Source organism: Protopterus annectens, chromosome 7.part0 (assembly GCF_019279795.1).
Source record: "Protopterus annectens isolate FY-2018-M chromosome 7.part0, PAN1.0, whole genome shotgun sequence".
NCBI classification, from domain to species: Eukaryota; Metazoa; Chordata; order Ceratodontiformes; family Protopteridae; genus Protopterus; species Protopterus annectens.
In genome coordinates, this window is record NC_056739.1 from 924,531,841 (window position 1) to 924,553,827 (window position 21,987).

General features: G+C 40.9%; 1 protein-coding gene across 4 annotated transcripts in view; it reads left to right on the forward strand.

Moving 5' to 3' along the window:
• The window catches only part of PARP6 (poly(ADP-ribose) polymerase family member 6), a 1,412,227-nt gene that overhangs the window by 601,031 nt on the left and 789,209 nt on the right, over nucleotides 1-21,987 (forward strand). For all 4 annotated transcript variants that reach the window (XM_044077510.1, XM_044077512.1, XM_044077511.1 and 1 more), the window contains one exon: nucleotides 11,892-12,042. In XM_044077510.1, coding sequence (XP_043933445.1) covers nucleotides 11,892-12,042 — 151 coding nt within the window. The remainder of the gene's footprint in view (nucleotides 1-11,891; nucleotides 12,043-21,987) is intronic.

Here is a 21,987-nt window from a genome sequence, read left to right on the forward strand (position 1 = left end):
TACACCAGTATGTAGCATTATAGTTTATGGTTTTCTTATTGATTTACTTTTTGCCGAGCAGTTGTTTTGGTGGTGGGAAATTACATGGATGAATCCATCTCTATTATGATTTTTTTTTTCAGATATTTTGACTTCCAGACAATTTAATTCAGTGAGTGGGTGTCATGTGATTACTGAGTTTGCCTATTTTACAAGTAGGGGCTTGTGTGTGTGTGTGTAAGAGAGAGAGATTTAATATGCATACTGAATATAATTTTGCAAATGGAATTAGTTAAGCATGCCCCTCTTCTTGGGCAACTAGACTTGAGTAACCAATATTAGATCATAGCCATCCAGCTGGGAAAGGTTAGTATGTGGATTTTCCATTTGGTTTGATGAAGGCTATGCTACTTACCCAAGGACTACGTTTATGGCTATCCATCCAGCCATCGTGTTGCTGAACTACATTGTTTGATAATGAGAGGAGCTTTTTACAGAAGTTGCAGGTTTTTGTGTCAAGAACCTGTCCATAAAAAGTGGATTGTTTATGTTGCAGTGAAGGCTGTGGTGTTTGTAGTGAGCGTTTTAAGTATAACCAGTATTTCTGAGGTAGAGGAAGTCTCTTAAGGCAGGATCTTTCTTAGCCTGGAAAGCAAGCCAATGGTGAAATTTATAGGGCCGGTGAGAGAGAGAGGAATGCAAAAAGCATTTTAGTGTGTTTGGATAACTAAGTGAACTTAGTCCTTTGACCTTTTTTGTCAGAAATGGTTGCAGTCTTTCTTTTGGCAGGGTGTTTTGCTGAGACACATGTCAAAAGGGGGCATTGCACTCAATAATGGCTCTTGTAAAGGAAGAATACAGGGATGTTATGACCTCCTTGTCCCCAGATGAGATACCCTTACTAATGAATTGGGCCATGTAAAAGGCTTTCCTTACAACGGAGACAACATGGTGGTCAAAAGTCAGGTTTCTATCAACTTGGGTGCCCAAGTACCATACGACTTATTGCATGCTTACAACATTGTTATTAATGTGATAATTTGTGGGGACATCACTCTCCTCAAAGGGGATGATGATGCATTTTTTGGCATTTAGCTTGAGGCCATATTTCTTACACCAGTTATTTGTTTGGGTGAGACCGTCTTGTAGCTTATTCAGAATTGTTTTATTAAGTCAGTAATGTGAATTCTTTACTTTATTGCAAATTTGTTGTGTTGTTTTTGTGAATTATAGTATTGTAGGACTGCTGATGTTGACATTTTACTTAGCTGGACTGCTGGAATGGTTTTCCCAGTGAGAAATGCTAGTGCTGTAGTGAATATCTGTTTATTTGTAAAAAAAATATATATATATATATATATATATATATATATATATATATATATAGATATATTAAACTAAGATTTTAGAATTAACTGTTAGATTAGAGAATTAGAATGAGAATTAGAATTTTAAGGCAAATAATAGGCATTTATTATGTTTATTCATTGTTCAAATGCACCTACAGTACAGCCAGGAGGTCGACTGTGGTCTTCCGGAGCAACAAAATATTTTATATGCGGCCCCAAGACCATTTCTGTTCACTCAATGCTGCCCCAGCAAGCCAAAAGGTTGGACACCCCAAACCGTATTTTAATTTTTTGGGGTGTTAAAGCTGTGGCACTTTACAACTGCTCACTGTTATCTATCATCTTATACTGTTGTTTTTTCTCAGCCCCAAGCCAGCTGTGTCCCACAGCATTCGCGGCACCTATCCTGTGGCAAATAACACCACTAAAATAACTAAAGCCAGCAGGAATCAAAACTGTCCTGAAGACACTTGCAGAACTTAAATGCATGTCTCATTATAATGAGACCTGATCATCACCAACATGGGGACTCTATGCTCCAGACCAGAAGTGTATCCCTCACTGGTAAGATCAGACCATAAACTAATCTCACTGGATATTCACATCCCAACCCCACCCCCTGCCCAGAAAAACCACAGTGAAAAACTTCTCTAAAGCAAATTTCACACTCCTCAAAACCGAGGTGGAATCCTTCAAAGCCCCCGGGCCTGTGGAAAATACGGCCCAGACCGCAGAATCCTTTATAAACACATTCTATGAACACCTTCAGGAATGCATGGATCATGCGATCCCAAATAAAACCAAGACCCAATCCTCCAAAGGCAGACGTCCTGTCTGGTGGACCCCAGCCATAAACACACTATACAATAGAAGGAGGAAGCTACTAAATGATAGAGCAAAATCCCAAAAAGGGAAGGCATCACTGATAGGTATTAGCAAAAAACTACAGGCACTCATAAAATTGTCTAAGGCCAGCTTTGAGAGAAAAATTGCACAGCTCACTAAGGATAATCACAAGGCTTTCTTTAGTTATGTTAGGAACCTGGGTGGTAATTCCCAGATATGCTCAGAATTAGTCCAAAATGACAAAAAATACACTGAACCCACAGACATTGCCAACATCCTAGCTGACAGGTTCAGCGCAAACTTCTCCCTCCCCCCCTACCAAAAGGGCAAATATCTATCCCAGCAGAGTGCTGCCCCCTGACATCTCAGATGTTCAGGTAAGAGCCGCCCTCTCCAAAGCAAAAAACACAGCATCAATGGGACCAGACGGCGTCCCGGGCTGCGTCCTACATGAACTCCAAGAAGAGCTAAACCCAAACATAAAACTACTGTTCAATCTCAGCCTTACTACAGGATATGTGCCCAAAGAGTGGCGTACAGCAACAGTGGTCCCTCTCCATAAAGGTGGTGCCTCAACGGATCCTGGAAACTATCGCCCCATAAGCCTGACTAGCTTGGTCTGCAAAGCTATGGAAAGGATCATCATGGACCTCATAAATAAAGATATTGGGCACCTACAGGCACTGGATCCTACCCAGTTCAGCTTTGTTAAGGGCAGATCCTGCCTCTTAAACCTTGTTGATTTCTTTGAAACAGTCACCAAGGCCATTGACGAGGGGAAGGTGGTCCACACAGCCTACCTGGACCTCGCAAAAGCCTTCGATACAATACCCCACTCGGGCATTATAGATAAGCTCACCAGCTTAAATATAAACCCCTATGTCACTAGATGGATTGCAAACTGGCTCAAGGACAGAACCCACATGGTTAGAATTGCTGGAGCCATGTCAGACTCCAAACCAGTTACAAGTGGTGTCCCACAAGGCTCAGTCCTGGGACCTCTCTTGTTCGGTGTATATTTCTCGGAGGTACAGGCCAACATGGAAGGACTGTGGCTGACCAAGTTCGCAGATGACTGCAAACTGGGCACCATAATCGACTCTCCAGCCGACACAAGCATCCTCCAAAATGGCCTCATAGAAACAAACAACTGGTGCCAGAGCCATGGCCTCAAGCTAAATGCCAAAAAGTGTATAGTCATCCCCTTTGGCAAAAACAAAGTGCCCACAAATTACCACATAGGTGGTAATCCATTAAGTACAGAAGAAGTAATTAGGGACCTGGGGACCCACGTTGATAGCAATCTCTCATTTGACAACCATGTGGCCTAAGTGGTTAGAAAAACATTTTATGTAGCCCACCTAATCATGAAGGGATACACATCTAGATCAGGGGAGGTCATCGTGCCTCTGTACTCATCCCTCATCAGGCCCATAATTGAGTACAATGCCCCTTTTGGGATGTACCTTACCAGACACCTGCAGCAACTGGAAAGACCCCAAAAGTACCTCGCCAAGAGGATCAAAGGGCTCAAACAGATGCCATATGCTGCCCGGTTAAAGAAACTCCAGCTCTACTCAGTGGCATACCGTCTGCTCAGAGACGATCTGTGCCTGACGTATAAAGCCATGTCCAACCCAGAATTAATGGACATGCTGCACCTCAGAAAATCCAAATCCCATCGAGCTACGCACCGAGAGACTTGAACCTCAGCACTGAAATAAATAGGACATGCTGGAGGGACAGATTCATAACCCAGAGGCTCCCTTCACTCTGGAATAAAATCCCAGTCCAGGTTAGGCAGAGTCCCTCATTGATTCTCTTCAAGAGGAATCTTGATGAGTGGATGGGAGATCGTAGGTTTACCCCGGGTATCACTTCTGTGTCACTGTTAGACAGAGGCACAATATACTAACCTCGAAAAAGGGCATAGCAAAATAAATTTAAAATGGGTGGCGAAAGCCAAACACATTCTGGCTAGGCTTATAAATGCCTTAGGGCAGATAGCGTAGTATGAACCTATGAACCTATAATACAAAAGGCATTAGTAGGTTGTTTTATTTTTATTTTGCTGTAATCCTTAATGTACTGAGCATAACTGCATGAGCCAGCAGCAGGAATTTCAGTTATCCCCCCCCCCATACAGAAACATCCTGCTTCCTAAACTTCAAGTCTGTAAAACACTTCACTCTAAACTGTAATACTAGCCCTTAAAGTCTCTAAAAAAAAGTTTGGCGTCTGTTCTTTCTTCTCTGAGATATATCCTCACTACCCTTCCAGTCTGTCCCTTAGAGTCAGCAATAGCTGACCCGTTCACTTACAGCCCTCAGACAAGGTAATTTCTTAGGGCATCCAACTGGTTAAATTAAAATGGGTCTCACTACTTAAAAAAAAAAAAAAAAGTATTAGTAATAAAAGAAGGGCTAACATTACAGATGTGACTTCAGAGCAAGTGATAGTTTATTTTTTAATCACACATACCTTGCTCAGCCTATCCCACTCTGTTCACCCTATGGGCTCATTCTGCTCCCCAACCCTGCTCCCAGTTCCCAAACGCCCCCAATACTCCTACATTCACACCTATATAACCCCTCCCACCCTCCAATCACAATACTTCACACACCCAACAACCACTCTATAACCTAAATTAGCTAATCAAAACCTACAATTACTCTCTAGTACATAACAAAAAGCCTTCGGTACACACCCAGTGACTAAGCATATGTCACCAATACCCTATCCTCACATTATCCCACATTAAACAAAAACACATACCTACTTACTCTACATCCACAGATAGTGCAATATGTTACTTTATAAAATTACACCCCTTCTCCTAATAGCTGCACAGCTTACATCGTATCATGCACATCTTAACACCACATGGCAACAGCAAACCCGCACAACTCCCTACCCACCAAAACAAATAGAAACCTCCATTATCACTGCTGCTAACATCTTTAATATCGGGACCACCTCCCTTTACACATTGCACCTTGTCCCCCTCAAAACACAATCACCTACATCACTGACATATGATAAAGCATTGCAAATATATGTAAAAGTAATAGTGAACATTGCATCACAGCTAATTCTTAGTGGAGATATACATCCCAGCCATGCCCTTCAACAAAACCTATCAACTTGCCATCAACCCTGCTAAACCTCACCAGAAAAAACTCCAATCTCCTAATATTAAATATAAACCTTAGAAGTATTCTCAACAAGCCCAGTGAACTCCACACCACTCACTTGATATATACTTAACAGAAACATGGCTTAAATCAGAGATCAATAACAATGATATAACACCCCCTGGCTATAACAACAATGAGATAACACCCCCTGGCTATAACAACAATGGTATAACACCCCCTGGGTATAACAACAATGAGATAACACCCCCTGGCTGTAGCAACAATGAGATAACACCTCCTAGGTATAACAACAATGAGATAACACCCCCGGCTATAACAACAATGAGATAACACCCCCTGGATATAACAACAATGATATAACACCCCTGGCTATAACAACAATGGGATAACACACCCTGGCTATAACAACAATGGGATAACACACCCTGGGTATAACAACAATGAGATAACACCCCCTGGCTGTAGCATCAATGAGATAACACCCCCTGGGAATAACAACAATGAGATAACACCCCCTGGGTATAACAACAATGAGATAACACCCCCTGGGAATAACAACAATGAGATAACACCCCCGGCTATAACAACAATGAGATAACACCCCCTGGCTATAACAACAATGAGATAACACCCCCTGGCTATAACAACAATGAGATAACACCCCCTGGCTATAACAACAATGAGATAACACCCCCTGGGTATAACAACAATGAGATAACACCTCCTGGGTATAACAACAATGAGATAACACTTCCTGGGTATAACAACAATGAGATAACACACCCGGCTATAACAACAATGAGATAACACCCCCTGGCTATAACAACAATGAGATAAAGGGTCTATATTATATCCTTGAACGCTTAAAAAAGCGAATGCTGATTGATCAAACTTATTTTCGTGAAACTGAAAAATATCGATGCAGCGGAAACTCAAATTTTTTCCTTGGGGAAAGAATTCGGTTGTCCATTTCTGTTGCTTCGGTATTTTCAGTGTTATGGTGGAAAGTTACCGGTTGGATTCAGGTAAGTGTGCAATTGTGTGGATGTGAGTGTTAGGGTGATTTAGGTGAGTTAGGGTTAGGGCTCGGGTTAGGTGTGTGTGCGATTGAGTGGACATGAGGGTTAGGGCGGATTTAAGTGAGTTAGGGTTAGGGAGCGAGTGAGGTGAGTGTGCAATAGAGATGGACCTTAGGGTTAGGGTTTGGGTTAAGCTAAGTAGGTAGTTAGTGGTGTGTGCATAGTTTAGTGTAGGGTTAGGTATCAGATTTTAGGTGTATGTGTGTGGATTTCTGTTTGTTTGGTGTGTTTGTGTTATGTGTATGTGTTTTGGATCAGCGATTTTTTTCCCTGGGAAAAAAAATTGCTGATCTGACAGTTCAAGATTGTAAGCTTTCGCTTAAATTAGGTTGATCAATCAGTATTTGCTTTTCTAAGCGTTTGATGATATAATATAGACCCTGAGATAGCATCCCCTGGCTATAACAACAATGAGATAACACCCCCTGACTATAACAACAATGAGATAACACCCCCTGGCTATAACAACAATGAGATAACACCCCCTGGCTATAACAACAATGAGATAACACCCCCTGCCTATAAGAACAATGAGATAATGCCCCCTGGCTATAACAACAATGAGATAACACCCCCTGGCTATAAAATACATAGACAAGACTGGATAGGAAAAAGAGGCAGAGGTGTAGCCATACTGTGCAAAAATAATGTAACCTTCAGAGCTATAGACATAAGCATCCCTGATGTCACTAATGCAGAAATCCTATTAACTAAACTGTTACTTAATTCCAAAAAGTAAATGAACATAGTAGGTGTCTACGTCCCACCAGGGAATAATATCCCCACCCTAGAGCACATCCTATAATGGAAAATAAGCTCCTTCCCCAAGAAACAATTATACTTGGAAACTTTAATATTGATTGGCATGCTTGTAACTCAAACACACCCACAAACCACGTTTCTCTGTACGGCTTCTCCCATTTAATCCAACACACTACCAGGATAGACAAAACCTCAAAAAAAGAATCAGTCCTAAACTGTGTACTCACCAATGAACTCATCCTCTCTCAACTCACAGGCTGTATCCATGATAGCCGTAGTGACCACCACCCCACCTTTCTAATCTGGCAGCAAATAAACTCTTCCAAAACCCCATCATATCAGCAAATCAGAAACAAAAAAAAAATTCAATTCCCAAGAGTTCATATAGTCACTCAAAACCTGCAGATGGGCACCTCTCATATACCTCCCATTAGACAAGGCAGTGGAGTTGTTTAACTCGACCTTCCTTAGCATCCTAAATATGCTTGCCCCACCTAGAACAATTAGGATAAAACCCAACTACACCACATGGCTAACCAAAGAAACAAGATCTCTACTAAAGGAAAGAGACAAAGCCTGTGACAATTGGCACCATAGCAAATCACTAACCAATCATTTAGAAATACTTAGGACTAAGAAATTCTGCCAAAAAAACATATAAGACAAGACAAAAAAGAATATTATGCTAAAATACAACACTAAAGAAACCCAAAAACGTTCTGGTCAACAATCATAAAATCCTTCAGCCTGGTCAAATCACTACCCCCTCCCCAAACACTGACAACACCATAGATGACAGACCCACACAGTTTAACAAATTTTTCACCAGTTCTATACTCAAACTACCAAACACTAGCCACCTACCCACTCCTCTCTCTCTAACACAAAATTACAGTAACTTCTTCTTACAACCTATTCCTACTGCCACCATAAAAAATACCTCAAAAAACTCAAACCAACAACCCTAGCTGCAAACAACCTACCCACAGACTATCACTAAATCGCTGCAGAAGCCATTGCGTACCCTGTTTCCATCCTTATAAACTACACCATCACTGAAGAACAGGTCCCAATAATCTGGAAAATATCCCACATCATTCCACTACATAAAGGCAGCAGCTCTGTAGAGCTTTCCAATTACTGTCCAATTGCTATCTTCTCTCCACCATCAAAATTTCTGGAAAAATGAATCCATACCCAATTCTTCCACTATCTACTCACTAACAATCTACTCTCTAAACTCAACATGGATTCCGCCCACACCATAGTACATCCACTGCCCTTCTAAGCTTAACTAACTCTGTCAACCTTCTCAGAAATGAAAGTAACCTGGTCTCTGTTGTCTTTCTGGGCCTCTCAAAAGCATTTGACACAGTTTCACACTCCAGATTGTTAAACACACTATCATAATTTAAAACCAGCCACTCCACATTCAGCTGGTGCCAGAGATATCTCATTGGGAGATAGCAAGCAGTCAAATGGGGTAACTCCCTCTACCCACTGCTGTCAGTCAGCTTAGCGGTCCCACAAGGATCCATTCTTGGCCCTCTTCTCTTCACATTATTCACTAATAGCCCACATACTGCCACTAATGAAGCCATGTTAATACAATACTCCACTGACACTACCTTAATTTGTGCAACTCCCAACACTCCACTATCTTCAGGAAATAACACAGCAAGCCTTCTCTAAAGTAGAAACCTGGCTAACCAATGCCTGGTTTATACTCAATCCCAACAAAACAAAACTCAACCTGTTTCACCATACAAGATCCACGGACCTCTCTTTGCTATTCAAAATCACCTCAGCAAACAACACCATCATTACTCCAGTCTCCCACGCCAAACCCCTGGGTGCAGTAATAGACCAAAACATGAAGTTTGATCTCCACATAAATCAAACAATCAAAAAAGTCCACAAAATATGGGTAGCCTGTACAGGAACAAACTTTTCCTCACAGACAAATCCAAAGTCTCCATTGTCAGAACCCACCTTCTGTCCACACTCCTATATGCATACCTCCTATCCATACTAACCTCAAGAAATCTTATATAAACAAACTAGATAGCTGCTATAAAAATAGCAAAGTTAGCTACAGATGCCAGCTACATATCCCATCACTGTCACACTCTCAAAGAACTCTCATGGCTAGAATTAACCAACCTACTAATTTTTAACCAGCTCTCCATGGCCCACCAAATACTCACCCAACCTGAAAAAACACCCGCTCTCAAAGGCCTACTTACTCACTATTCCAATAACTGGACCCTGCACTCCAGTAACTAAAACCTAGTAAACATCACTAAAAGTAGCAATAATACTGGTGACTAAAATAGTATCGTCAAAATCTGGAACTTCCTACCCATCGATATTAGATCCACCTCCAGCACCACCAAGTTTAAGAAACTACTAAAAGATCAGCTAGCATCTACCTGGCTCAACTCATGTACTAACCCTGGATAACTTTCCCTCACTCAGGTATGACCTTTAACTACGCTTCTATCCACTCTATAACTCCTGTAACCCATTTCTCCCTTACTTGTATCCCCTTGTCTTGCTCGCAGTTGTAAACTGTATTCTGTCAGATGACATACTAAATGTACTGTAGAGGCTTAAGAAATTCTAAGACATGCTGTACTGTATTTGTACTTTATTTATGTGTTAATCTCATATCTCACGTATACATTTTTGTTGATTAATCTCCTATGTATATAAATTGCTTTACTGATCTCTGCTAGACTGTAAGTAGATATATATTAGCTGTACAGTAAACGTTTTCTTTGTTGTACTTGACATGTATTAGTAAAAATGTACTTTGCTGGAGCTTTTCTCCTCGGGCCTCCGCTGAAAATGGACACCGTTGTCCAGTCGGACCATCCCTGTAAACAAATGTTAAATAAATAAATTGTTTTTCTGTATTTATGTAGTTCTGATGCTAATTGCTTAATACTTCATTATAGAGTTTGATTATTTGTCTTGTATATCTACTTCAATTTGTATTATGTAAAAACTTTCTTGACTTTCAAAGTTAAGCTGATGTTATGTAAAAATTTCTGTGATTGTATGGAGCTTTGGATACTTTAACAAGCTGCTTGGAGCTCTTAGATGAATGCCAACAACACTGGAACCTTCCTAGCTCACAACACTCAGAATTTAATGATACCTCTACACCAGGAAGACCAGAACCAGTGACACCAGTTCCAGTAATAGCCAACAACCAGAAGAACCAGCATAACAGCCATTCAGTTTGAACACTCTTCTCCAGTGAATGCTACTTCACATAGTAACAGTGCAGGACCAGTGCGAATCGATGACCAACGTGCAGCAGGGCTTATTGGAGTCCCAATACTGAGCGAGAGGCTGAATAGCCCTATTCAATTCTTAAGGAATCCATCAACAGCACAGCAGGGGCAGCTGGCCGTTGGCACAACACAGGAGCAGGACAGTGCACTTTCTCTTCCAGAGAAACTTAAAGAATTTGACTATAAACTTTTAAAACTGAAAAAAATTACAACTAGAAGTAGCATATTTTAAAGAGTGCTTACAGTCATGAATTGTTCCAAAAGGGTTATGTTCATATCAGTACCCTACAGGACTGATACCAGATTCAGCCTTTCATCTTGAATTGTTGAGCCTTTTTGATCAACATGGGTTTGAACTTATGGAACTCATGACAAAACATTATTCTGCACTGATTTTCTGCCTTTGCCAAAGACATTACTGAACTTGACAATAAAATTAAGGCAGATAATGACTTTTCTAGGTATAAGTATGAATATACAAGGATCTTTACAAGCTTAGATCAATATATGGAGAAATTAAAAAGTAACCAACTTAAAAAATTAAACCATGACTGTGTGGCTTATGAACAAGGCTTGGCTTACCCTCGCCTCCCTCCATCTCAGACCTGAGCTACAGCAGGGGCATATAAGGAAAATGACTGTTTGCCGAATGCAATAAACACAGAAATTACTTTAACAGAAGAAAGAACTAATTCTGTATGTAATAATAATATTGGTTATGACTTGAGACGATGTGAACGTATCAGTGAATTGAATAATGTTAAAAATGTCACGGAAACGCATTGTAATCGAGAGAGCAATGATCAAAATTTTCACAAGGTGAGGCATACAGGAGCTATCCTGAAGCAGAAGTCATACCAGAGACCCAAGAACAAACAGCGCTTCAACAAGCGATAACCACTGATTTTACTAATGGCTTGAACATCATCACTAATAAGACTGGTGACTTTAACATTTTTAATTATTCATCTTGCAATGTTGATCCGATTGTAGTGGATTTACTAGCTAAGGAATATACTTTTGTACCAAGCCAACACATGAATGTGGCTAAAGTGATTATGGATGTCAAACACTTTGTAAGGAAACTGAACTTAACAGTTTGGTTAGGTAACAATAAACAGGTGGATAACAGGTTCAAAATTAAATTGCTTCAGCTCATTGCAAGGACTCTTCCATTTTTTTGTTTTGTTTTTTTAGTTACCCAGTAGTATGGAGCTTTTCTCCCTGGACCTCCACTGAAAATGGGTCTTTGAGCCCAGTGGACTTTCCCCGTCAATAAATAAATAAATAAACTATCTGAATATATTAAAGCTTTTGATTCTGAATCGGAAAAAACGTTGTAGGGAACCTGGCAGACCATCATTTTGGATGGACTGCTGTTTTGCATGCTTATTTACTGTAACCTCTCTTTTCTAGGTCTCCTAGTTTTCCAATAATCCAGGACTCTGTGCTAAAGGGAAAGCTGGGTGTGCCTGACCTGCGCATGAACCGTATCATGAACCGCTCTGTCTCTTGTACGATGAAGAACCCTAAAGCTGAAATATTTGGTTATCCTCCAAGTAGTCAGGTATGTTTCTAACAGCACTACTAGGTTAAAAAAAACATCAGGAAAAACTAACAAATGTGTTTCAGCTTTCAAGATTGCTTCCCTGAGGAATTCTGGATCTTGCACTCGATTTTCACTCCCAAATATCTCACGACTCTGATCCTGAAACTTGGTTCTTGGTTATTCTTTTAAAAGAACTAAGAGTAGTGCCAGGAAAAAGGATACTGATGGTTATTTTGTATACTCATTTCCATAGACCTCCAGCTGCTGGAACCCACTCGTGGCCTATTGCCAGCCAGCATGTGCCTTCTTGTTGACATCATGGTGAGTGGGGGGTGGGGTGAGATGTAATGGTGCACAATCTCTATCACATTATGAGACAAAGGAGGATGACCTACCCAATTCAATGCCCCCAGAGACAAGTATGCAATGGTTTCCTCAACAGGTTGGCTTACATGTCCAGGAAGATCTGCACCTCATGCAGAGGGCCTGCTCTCCTCATTTTTAAAATCTCTTCCCTATTGTAGCAGTAATCTCACAGGGAAGTGAGATGGCCAACGCTATCCTTCCTCCCTAATATAGTTTCTACTTTAGCACCAAAACTGACACTTGAATCTGTTTTAATATTATTGGAGACATATACCCTGTCAGGGCAATCACTAATTAGGATTGGGTTTGTGGGTTACCCGGTAAATATGTTTTATTTTTATAGCAATATTTTGATGAACTTTTGTTCACGTAAAGCCTTCTGTATTAGTCATATCATATTATAAATTAATTTGGTTATTTATTGTTATATTATATATATATATATATATATATATATATATATATATATATATATATATATATATGTATATATATATATATATGTGTGTGGTATAATACTGGTAATTCTGCCTTTGAACATAAGAGACTGTAAAAAAACTTTTTTTTATTTTTATTTAATGTCCATTGCAAAGTCACAATGGTAATATGAGGTTGTTTGAATGGGTGGGTATCTATGGAGATTTTTAATTAATCAATTTTGATATAAAAATGTTTTTGTTTGATTAGTGTAGTAATTAATCAATTGATTGTTTACTTATTTAAATGTGTTTTATGCAATACCAAATGACTCTGAGGAAGCCAGTGGTTTATGCCTGGTGAAAGCGCTTAGTTATTTGGTTCTGTGCCTTTGTGTTTTATTAAAAAGTGAAGACCTACATTTAGTCCTTGGTGGCTGTTTTTTATTTTCATTTTCATTTTTAAGTATTTATGCAATATAAACAACTTGCTAGGACCAGGGACCCTACCATGTCTGTTCCCTGTAATGGTCACCTTCTCCCTTTACTACATGATACTCCATACTTCCTTTCCACCTAATATCCCTTTCTTACTCTGCTTTTAACTAACCTTTTTCTCATACTGGATATAGCAACATTCCAAATAATGTCAGCAGTAAGAGATGAGAATTAAAGGCACAAGCTATTAACAAGCTGCTTCTTGTAGTCCAGTGTTTGATTCCCTCAGCCACTGTTTGCCTACTGTATGAAAATGAGCAAGTCACTTAACCAAACAATTCTGTGGAGCATTTGTGACATTGGTCTAGGTTCCCCAGTGGCCTATTGGACAGCATGATTAGTACCAACCTATGAATCGATACCTCCCATTTCCCACAAATGATTACACCTCTTTCTCATACAGTATGCATGAAGACTAGCATTTTTGCCTGTTTCTGTGCTTCTTACATTTCTTTCCACCTCTCTGTCACATTCTTCCGCACTCCAGTTCCTTAGCTATACATATCTCACTACTCTCACCACTGTCTGGACCAAATCATTTTATCTCCTATCAGTTTCCACATTCAGTCTCATAAGCTAATCAGTTCGCTTGAGCTAAAGCTGAGCATGTCCCCTAGGTCTCCACATCCTCTTAGTATTCCTCAGTACAATGACTGTACTTGTGGGAATTCATATGTTGTGAGTACAACTGATCCACCCGCCCTTCTCTGCAGTTCTTTTCTCCTCAGTAGTTCACAGTAATCAGAATTTTCTGTAGCAGTTTTCTATTTATGTTGAACCACCTCAATATCATCCTTTGCTTGGCTTCTATACTTTGCTCAGTTCCTCCTCCCTTTCTAGCTTTTAACCTACTCCATTAGTCATCATCAGTATGGCTTCTCTAATTTGTTCATTGCAACCCCAACCCCATTTCTACCTCCTCCTTTCCTCATCATCCGCTTTCCTTGGCAAGTGCTTCTCCCATCTTGGCCTTAATTTCTCGAGGGGATTCCCACTTGCTGTTGGCAGATGTCCACACATTGCCTTAATAATGTCTTGCTTTCCATTGCCTGTCATCTACTGTCTTCCTTCAACTACTACCACAGAGGTCCGTGCTTGAAATCCTTTATACTTGCAGTACAGTGCTATCCTAATATGTAAATAGCTCCAAAATGTATCCTCTCTTTATGTACTTCATCTCTTATCTCTCAACAGTCCCCGAGTTTTGCAGAGCATCCCTAATTTTACCTTATATTTTTGCCGTCTCTTGTAAAAGTTTTGATTTTCTGGTTAATCAGTGTGGACTGCAGTCATTCAGTCATGAAAGACATTAAACTTTCATGGTTCTTATTGTTCAGAAAATGTATGTTGATTCAAAACCTGTTTTGCTAACCTTATACCTAAATTAGAGCAATATTTAAAGACATGTCCCTGAGTTTGATCCTTTGTCTGCCATTATTTCTTAATTTAACAGAATTATCAATTCTAGGTATTTCATCAATGGAGTATAGGCCTTGAGGGGAAGTTACTCTGCTAAGGTGTACTTGCATCTGTCAATCAAGGTGTCCTCAGAGGACATCCGATGAGTTCAGTGAGCTACTGGGGTGGTGGTGCTCTTCTTGGGGACAGGGTGGGCCATCCTTCTGGACTTGCAGTCTGGCCTGCTCCTGACTAGTCATCCCTGGGGAATGTATGGGATGATGGGGCTTGCTGAACAGGATTGAATCGGCCATAATATTCCCACCTGGTCCAGGAATACCTGTCCTTCATTGTCACAGAATAAAAGGGCCTGGTATTACCAGTAATGTAGCCATCTGATGAGGTCCTTTTTGGAGATTAAAAAAAGGATAATATTTTTTGAGAGCCTTCAGATGGGGCTTGACTCAGGAAAGATTCCTGTAAATGAGCAAATGTATTGTAAATGTTGTTGTTGTGTCTTTCGGCTTTTCCCGGTTAGGGGTCGCCACAGCGGATCTCCGGTCCGCTAATGATTGGTAGTTGATTTTTACGTGCCGAGTTACCGGCCCTGACACACAACCTTCAAACAATGCACACCCATTCATGTATGTCACCACGCAGAAGACGCTCTAGCTGAGAATCGAACTGGACAGCATCTTACTGTGAGGTGACAACGCTACCGCAGCACAAATGTATTGTGTTTTCCTGAAAAAAATGTTTTATGTTATATTGTGACACATACATTATTCTTTTGGGGATTACCAGCACATAACAGGTATTTGGGCTACATTGATTATATATTTAAGAACATGTAATCTGACTTTTTGATATAATAAATATTTGATTTGCTAAGGCTATCATGTGGGTCACATTGTCAAGCAGACAGTATTTACTGCTAATGTATATATTATGGTCAACTGGGAAAAAGAAAAAAGTTGATTTTGTTTTATATAACAATTCCTGGGGTCAAAACGTAATGTGTTAATATGATTATGAATAATGTGTGTATTCTTGTGTAAGTAAAGAAATTGCCAATGTATCAGTACCTTTGTGATCAGTGTAGCAGCCTGCTATATCAGTGTAAATGTATACAGGACACCACATGGTAGGACTTCCTCTTTAACTTTCAGGGTGCGCAACATAATCATTTCCTGCATTCTTACTATGTCTACCTACTTCTTTTATGTTGTTGAACAGTTTGATGATCCTGGGCACTATATCTCTCCAAGAATGATACCCAACACTGATCTTTCCTTGCCTGCAATGCATCATTCACCTTTTTTCTTTTATTTCTCCAACTTAATAGAATTGTAGAGTTCCTCCTTTTCTCTGATGCCTTAAAATCCTTTTCATAGGTTCATAGATCAGTACTAAGCTAACTGCCCTTGCGAGCCATTTTAAGCCTAGCCAATTATCCCTTGTGAGACTCAAACCCCGCACCTTGTGTTTGTAGGGCAAACACCTTAACCATTAGGCCACCCTCCCAACCCCCCATTAGGCCACCCTCCCAACCCCTTCATTCTTTATAAGTCTTTTTATCAACCCTTCCACATGTCAGGCCCACATTTTCTAGGACTCATTCCACCTGGCTAAAAATAGGTCCACAAATCCATGTTTGTATATTGTTCTCCCCACCACTGTTAGGCTCCTTTTAGTTTTTTTTCTCTTTCCGGTTTACAGGTCAAAACTTTCTCAACTTTCCTATTATCACTACATCTTTCATATAAACTGACTTTGTCCGATCAGACTAACCTGTTTTACTCAAGTCCTGTTAGCCTCATTCCACGTTCTCATCTCCAAATTCTCTTAAGAAGGCCCTCAAATTCTTTTTGTGCATGCTTCAGTTGTCCTATCTTCCTTCCTTCCTCATTGTAGCTTCCCAACATTCTGTTGCATTCCATTCTATTCTTCAAACATACACTCCTACCTGCACACTCACGTCTACTAATAAGTATCTCTTAAAGGTATCCAAACCTAATAAGAGAGCTGGTCAGTGTCTGTACTCCATTGTACAGAGCATTGCTAGGATGTGGAATGCCATCCCCTTGCACATCACACAACTCGAATTACTCAAAGCCTTAAAACCTGCACTAAAACAACATTTTCTAAACAACCCCACCTGCTCTTGTACAATAAACTTTAAGCCACCATAACCCCTTCTACCCCTCTTCACATAAAACCTTTACTACTTCAAATACAATCCTCATCAAACAGCTAAGAAATGAACATTTCTGCTTTTTGCCTGTTAATGATTGCACTTCTGTTTCTGTTTTTATTTTTTCTTATTTCTTTTTTTAGCTTCATTTTTATCAGCTTCATTATTATACAGTGACTATTATATTGTATTCAATATAATTATTACTATGAGACACTTTTTATTGTTGTAAATGTATGCACTTCTACTGATAATCATATGTCATCATTTTTGTAATCTATGTGTATTTTTGTCTTTGTATTATACATTGTTTTGTGGAGCTTTTCTCCTCAAGCCTCCATGAAAATGCGTCACTTGACCCAGTGGACCTTCCTGATTAACAAATACTAATAAATAAATAAACATCTTACAGCAAGCCGTTTAACTGAGGCCCATAATGTCTTACCTCTTCTTCCGTACCTGTCTAATTGTTGATTCATAATTTACTTCAGATGGTATCTCATGCAGCACCAATTTTTGTCTACCTCATTAATCTACTGTCATCTTCCCTCCACTACCATACACACCGCAGGGCAGCAATCTCTGCACCTTACAATTAATAAGGCATCTTCTACCGCTGTACGTTCCCAACCACATGTCCTCTCAGGCTGCAATATATTATGGAAGTGGGAGTACTGTGCAAGTCCCATCCCCTCCACATGTATCACCCCACTGGTGTCCAGCAAACTATTCATTTCTTTCACCAGTGGAATAATTTTCCTTGCTTCATACCCCCCATACAGTTATTGTCCTATTCAGCTATAATCCAGATGATTTTTTTTAGCCTAACAAATATTCTTCCTTCTCATTTTTGCATTTACTCCATCATTCTCTCTATTTTTGCCCATATATAAATCAGGTAATGGATTTCCCTAACTTTGTATTATCCCTCACCTTACCAACACCCATTTACCTCAGTCTCTCCTCTTTTTTTTCTGTTTTTTCATCCAGACTTTTTTCTCAAAATAATGACTCCTGACCCTAACTTAGGATGATCAGCTGGCAGCAGGTGTAGGTGTCATGTCTTTGTCCTTATACAGGCACCATGTCTTTGTCCTTATTTAGGCACCATGTTTTTATTTAGGCATGTCTCGTCTGCTCCCCATTCTCATCACCCTATTTCTAAAACAGCATTCAAATTTTTATTTTAGATGGATGTTTGAGTCTTTGAAATGCATACCTTCCTTAATTTTACACATGCCTTCCTAGATATATGGCTGCTTCCATCTCTTCCCACCTTTTCCAGTAGAGGAACCTCTTAAACCCTCCTTTGCATCTGGAAATGAGAGACAGCTATTACAGTGAACTTTGGCTGCAATGGTCTCATAGTCCTAACCCCCTTCACCTTAACCTGACCAAACTCTCCTTCATTCCTTCCTTCCTAATACAGATGTCTCAAAAAACTGCACATTCCCCCAATTGTGTGGTCAGTTGTCAACTGTCATCTCTTCATTATGTCTTTATCCTCTTCCCTTAATGACCCCTCTGTGTATACCCCTGTAACATATTGCCCTTCTTTTTCTATTGCTCCTAGTCTGGGAAGACTACTTGAATCATCTCCCCCACTTCCTACAGTCAGATCTAACATTCCCCTGATTTTGGTTCTGTCCTCCTTCCCTGACATCATAGCCAGTCCATCAGTACCCTCGGCTAGCTCTTATACCCCCTTATTTTATGCTGTCTTTATATTTATACCACTGTATTATGCCTTTTTTCATACCTGTTTAAAACATTCCCTTCTGGCTGCCGTGTACTTAAATCAAAAAGCATTATCCCAGTGCTCAAGAGAGAGGCTCAGATTTTAAGCATCTCTCTTAATCATGATTCTTTGAATTGTATTTCATGCATCTTCAATGACTAACTTTGTCACCCTTCTAAACGTACTACCAGTATTTAGCCCAGTCAGATTGTCAGAACAGTAGTGAGTGGTTGCCAAGGTAAGCCCACAAAGCCTTGTTAGATATTATGGTATACATAAGCCCCTTTATAGAAAAAAACATCAAGCAAGACTCAGTTTAACAGCTTTCATAGGTTCATAGGTTCATACTAGGCTATCTGCCCTAGGGCATTTATAAGCCTAGCCAGAATGTGTTTGGCTTTCGCCACCCATTTTAAATTTATTTTGCTATGCCCTTTTTCGAGGTTAGTATACTGTGCCTCTATCTAACAGTGACACAGAAGTGATACCCGGGGTAAACCTACGATCTCCCATCCACTCATCAAGATTCCTCTTGAAGAGAGTCAATGAGGGACTCTGCCTAACCTGGACTGGGATTTTATTCCAGAGTGAAGGGAGCCTCTGGGTTATGAATCTGTCCCTCCAGCATGTCCTATTTATTTCAGTGCTGAGGTTCAAGTCTCTCGAGCGCGTAGCTCGATGGGATTTGGATTTTCTGAGGTGCAGCATGTCCATTAATTCCGGGTTGGACATGGCTTTATACGTCAGGCACAGATCACCTCTGAACAGGCGGTATGCCACTGAGTAGAGCTGGAGTTTCTTTAACCGAGCAGCATATGGCATCTGTTTGAGCCCTTTGATCCTCTTGGTGAGGTACTTTTGGGGTCTTTCCAGTTGCTGCAGGTGTCTGGTAAGGTACATCCCAAAAGGGGCATTGTACTCAATTATGGGCCTGATGAGGGATGAGTAAAGAGGCACGATGACCTCCTCTGATCTAGATGTGAATCCCTCATGATTAGGTGGGCTATATAAAATGTTTTTCTAACCACTTTGGCCACGTGGTTGTCAAATGAGAGATTGCTATCAACTTGGGTCCCCAGGTCCCTAATTACTTCTTCTGTACTTAATGGATTTCCACCTATGTGGTAATTTGTGGGCACTTTGTTTTTGCCAAAGGGGATGACTATACACTTTTGGCATTTAGCTTGAGGCCATGGCTCTGGCACCAGTTGTCTGTTTCTATGAGGCCCTTTTGGAGGATGCTTGTGTCGGCTGGAGAGTCGATTATGGCACCCAGTTTGCAGTCATCTGCGAACTTGGTCAGCCACAGTCCTTCCGTGTTGGCCTGTACCTCCGAGAAATATATACCGAACAAGAGAGGTCCCAGGACTGAGCCTTGTGGGACACCACTTGTAACTGGTTTGGAGTCTGACATGGCTCCAGCAATTCTAACCATGTGGGTTCTGTCCTTGAGCCAGTTTGCAATCCATCTAGTGACATAGGGGTTTATATTTAAGCTGGTGAGCTTATCTATAATGCCCGAGTGGGGTATTGTATCGAAGGCTTTTGCGAGGTCCAGGTAGGCTGTGTGGACCACCTTCCCCTCGTCCAATGGCCTTGGTGACTGTTTCAAAGAAATCAACCAGGTTTAAGAGGCAGGATCTGCCCTTAACAAAGCCGAACTGGGTAGGATCCAGTGTTTGTAGGTCCCCAATATCTTTATTTATGAGGTCCATGATGATCCTTTCCATAGCTTTGCAGACCAAGCTAGTCAGGCTTATGGGGCGATAGTTTCCAGGATCCGTTGAGGCACCACCTTTATGGAGAGGGACCACTGTTGCTGTACGCCACTCTTTGGGCACATATCCTGTAGTAAGGCTGAGATTGAACAGTAGTTTTATGTTTGGGTTTAGCTCTTCTTTGAGTTCATGTAGGACGCAGCCCGGGACACCATCTGGTCCCATTGATGCTGTGTTTTTGCTTTGGAGAGGGCGGCTCTTACCTGAGCATCTGAGATGTCAAGGGAGCAGCACTCTGCTGGGATAGATATTTGCCCTTTGTTGGGGGTTTGCGCTGAACCTGTCAGCTAGGATGTTGGCAATGTCTGTGGGTTCGGTGTATTTTTGTCATTTTGGACTAATTCTGAGCATATCTGGGAATTACCACCCAGGTTCCTAACATAACTAAAGAAAGCCTTGTGATTATCCTTAGTGTCCTGTGCAATTTTTCTCTCGAAGCTGGCCTTAGACAATTTTATGTGTGCCCGTAGTTTTTTGCTAATACTGATCAGTGATGCCTTCCCTTTTTGGGATTTTGCTTTATCATTTAGTAGCTTCCTCCTTCTATTGTATAGTTTGTTTATGGCTAGGGTCCACCAGACAGGACGTCTGCCTTTGGAGGATTGGGTCTTGGTTTTATTTGGGATCGCATGATCCATGCATTCCTGAAGGTGTTCATAGAATGCATTTATAAAGGATTCTGCGGTCTCGGCCGTATTTTCCACAGGCCCGGGGGCTTTGAAGGATTCCACCTCAGTTTTGAGGAGTGTAAAATTTGCTTTAGAGAAGTTTTTCACTGTGGTTTTCTGGGCAGGGGGTGGGGTCGGGATGTGAATATCCAGTGAGATTAGTTTATGGTCTGATCTTACCAGTGAGGGATACACTTCTGGTCTGGAGCATAGAGTCCCCATGTTGGTGATGATCAGGTCCAGTATGTTTTCCCTCTTGTGGGAGTGGTAACAAGTTGTTCCATAGCATTTGAGTTTATAAATTCTAGGAACCTTTGGGCTAGGGTGTTGGAGCTAGAGTAATGCTCCCAGTCTATGTTTGGGTATTTGAAGTCGCCCAATATAATGGTGTTTGGAGAGACCTTCATATTTTCCAGTGTTCTCAGAAAGGCCGAGTGGGGTTCCTGGGTTTGGGAGGGTGGTCTGTAGCAGGCTATAAACTGGAAGGCAGTTTTACCCACTGTTAGTTGCACATGGATAGTCTCTGATGCTTCGTGCTTTGCCACCAACCTGGAGGTGTGGGTATCTTTGATGAATATCGATACTCCCCCTCCTTTTGTGGTTCGGTCCAAGTTTTGGGGCCGAAAAGCATGGCATGAGGTATAACCTGGTAGTGCTGGGGTGCTCTCGGGAGCCCTGAACCAGGTTTCTGTTACTGCACAGATATCGATGTTCTCCATGCTAAGGAGAGTTTCGAGTGCGTGCATCTTGAGGTTTAGACTTCTGGCGTTGAGCAGCATTACTCTTAGTTTCTTATCCCTTGTGATACCTATGGAGGTGGGTTTGTCTTTTGAGCCTTGCCTAAAAAAGGCACTATGGGGGTAGCAAGAGCCTTTGCCAATATCCAAAAGCCCAGGGGTGACAGGTG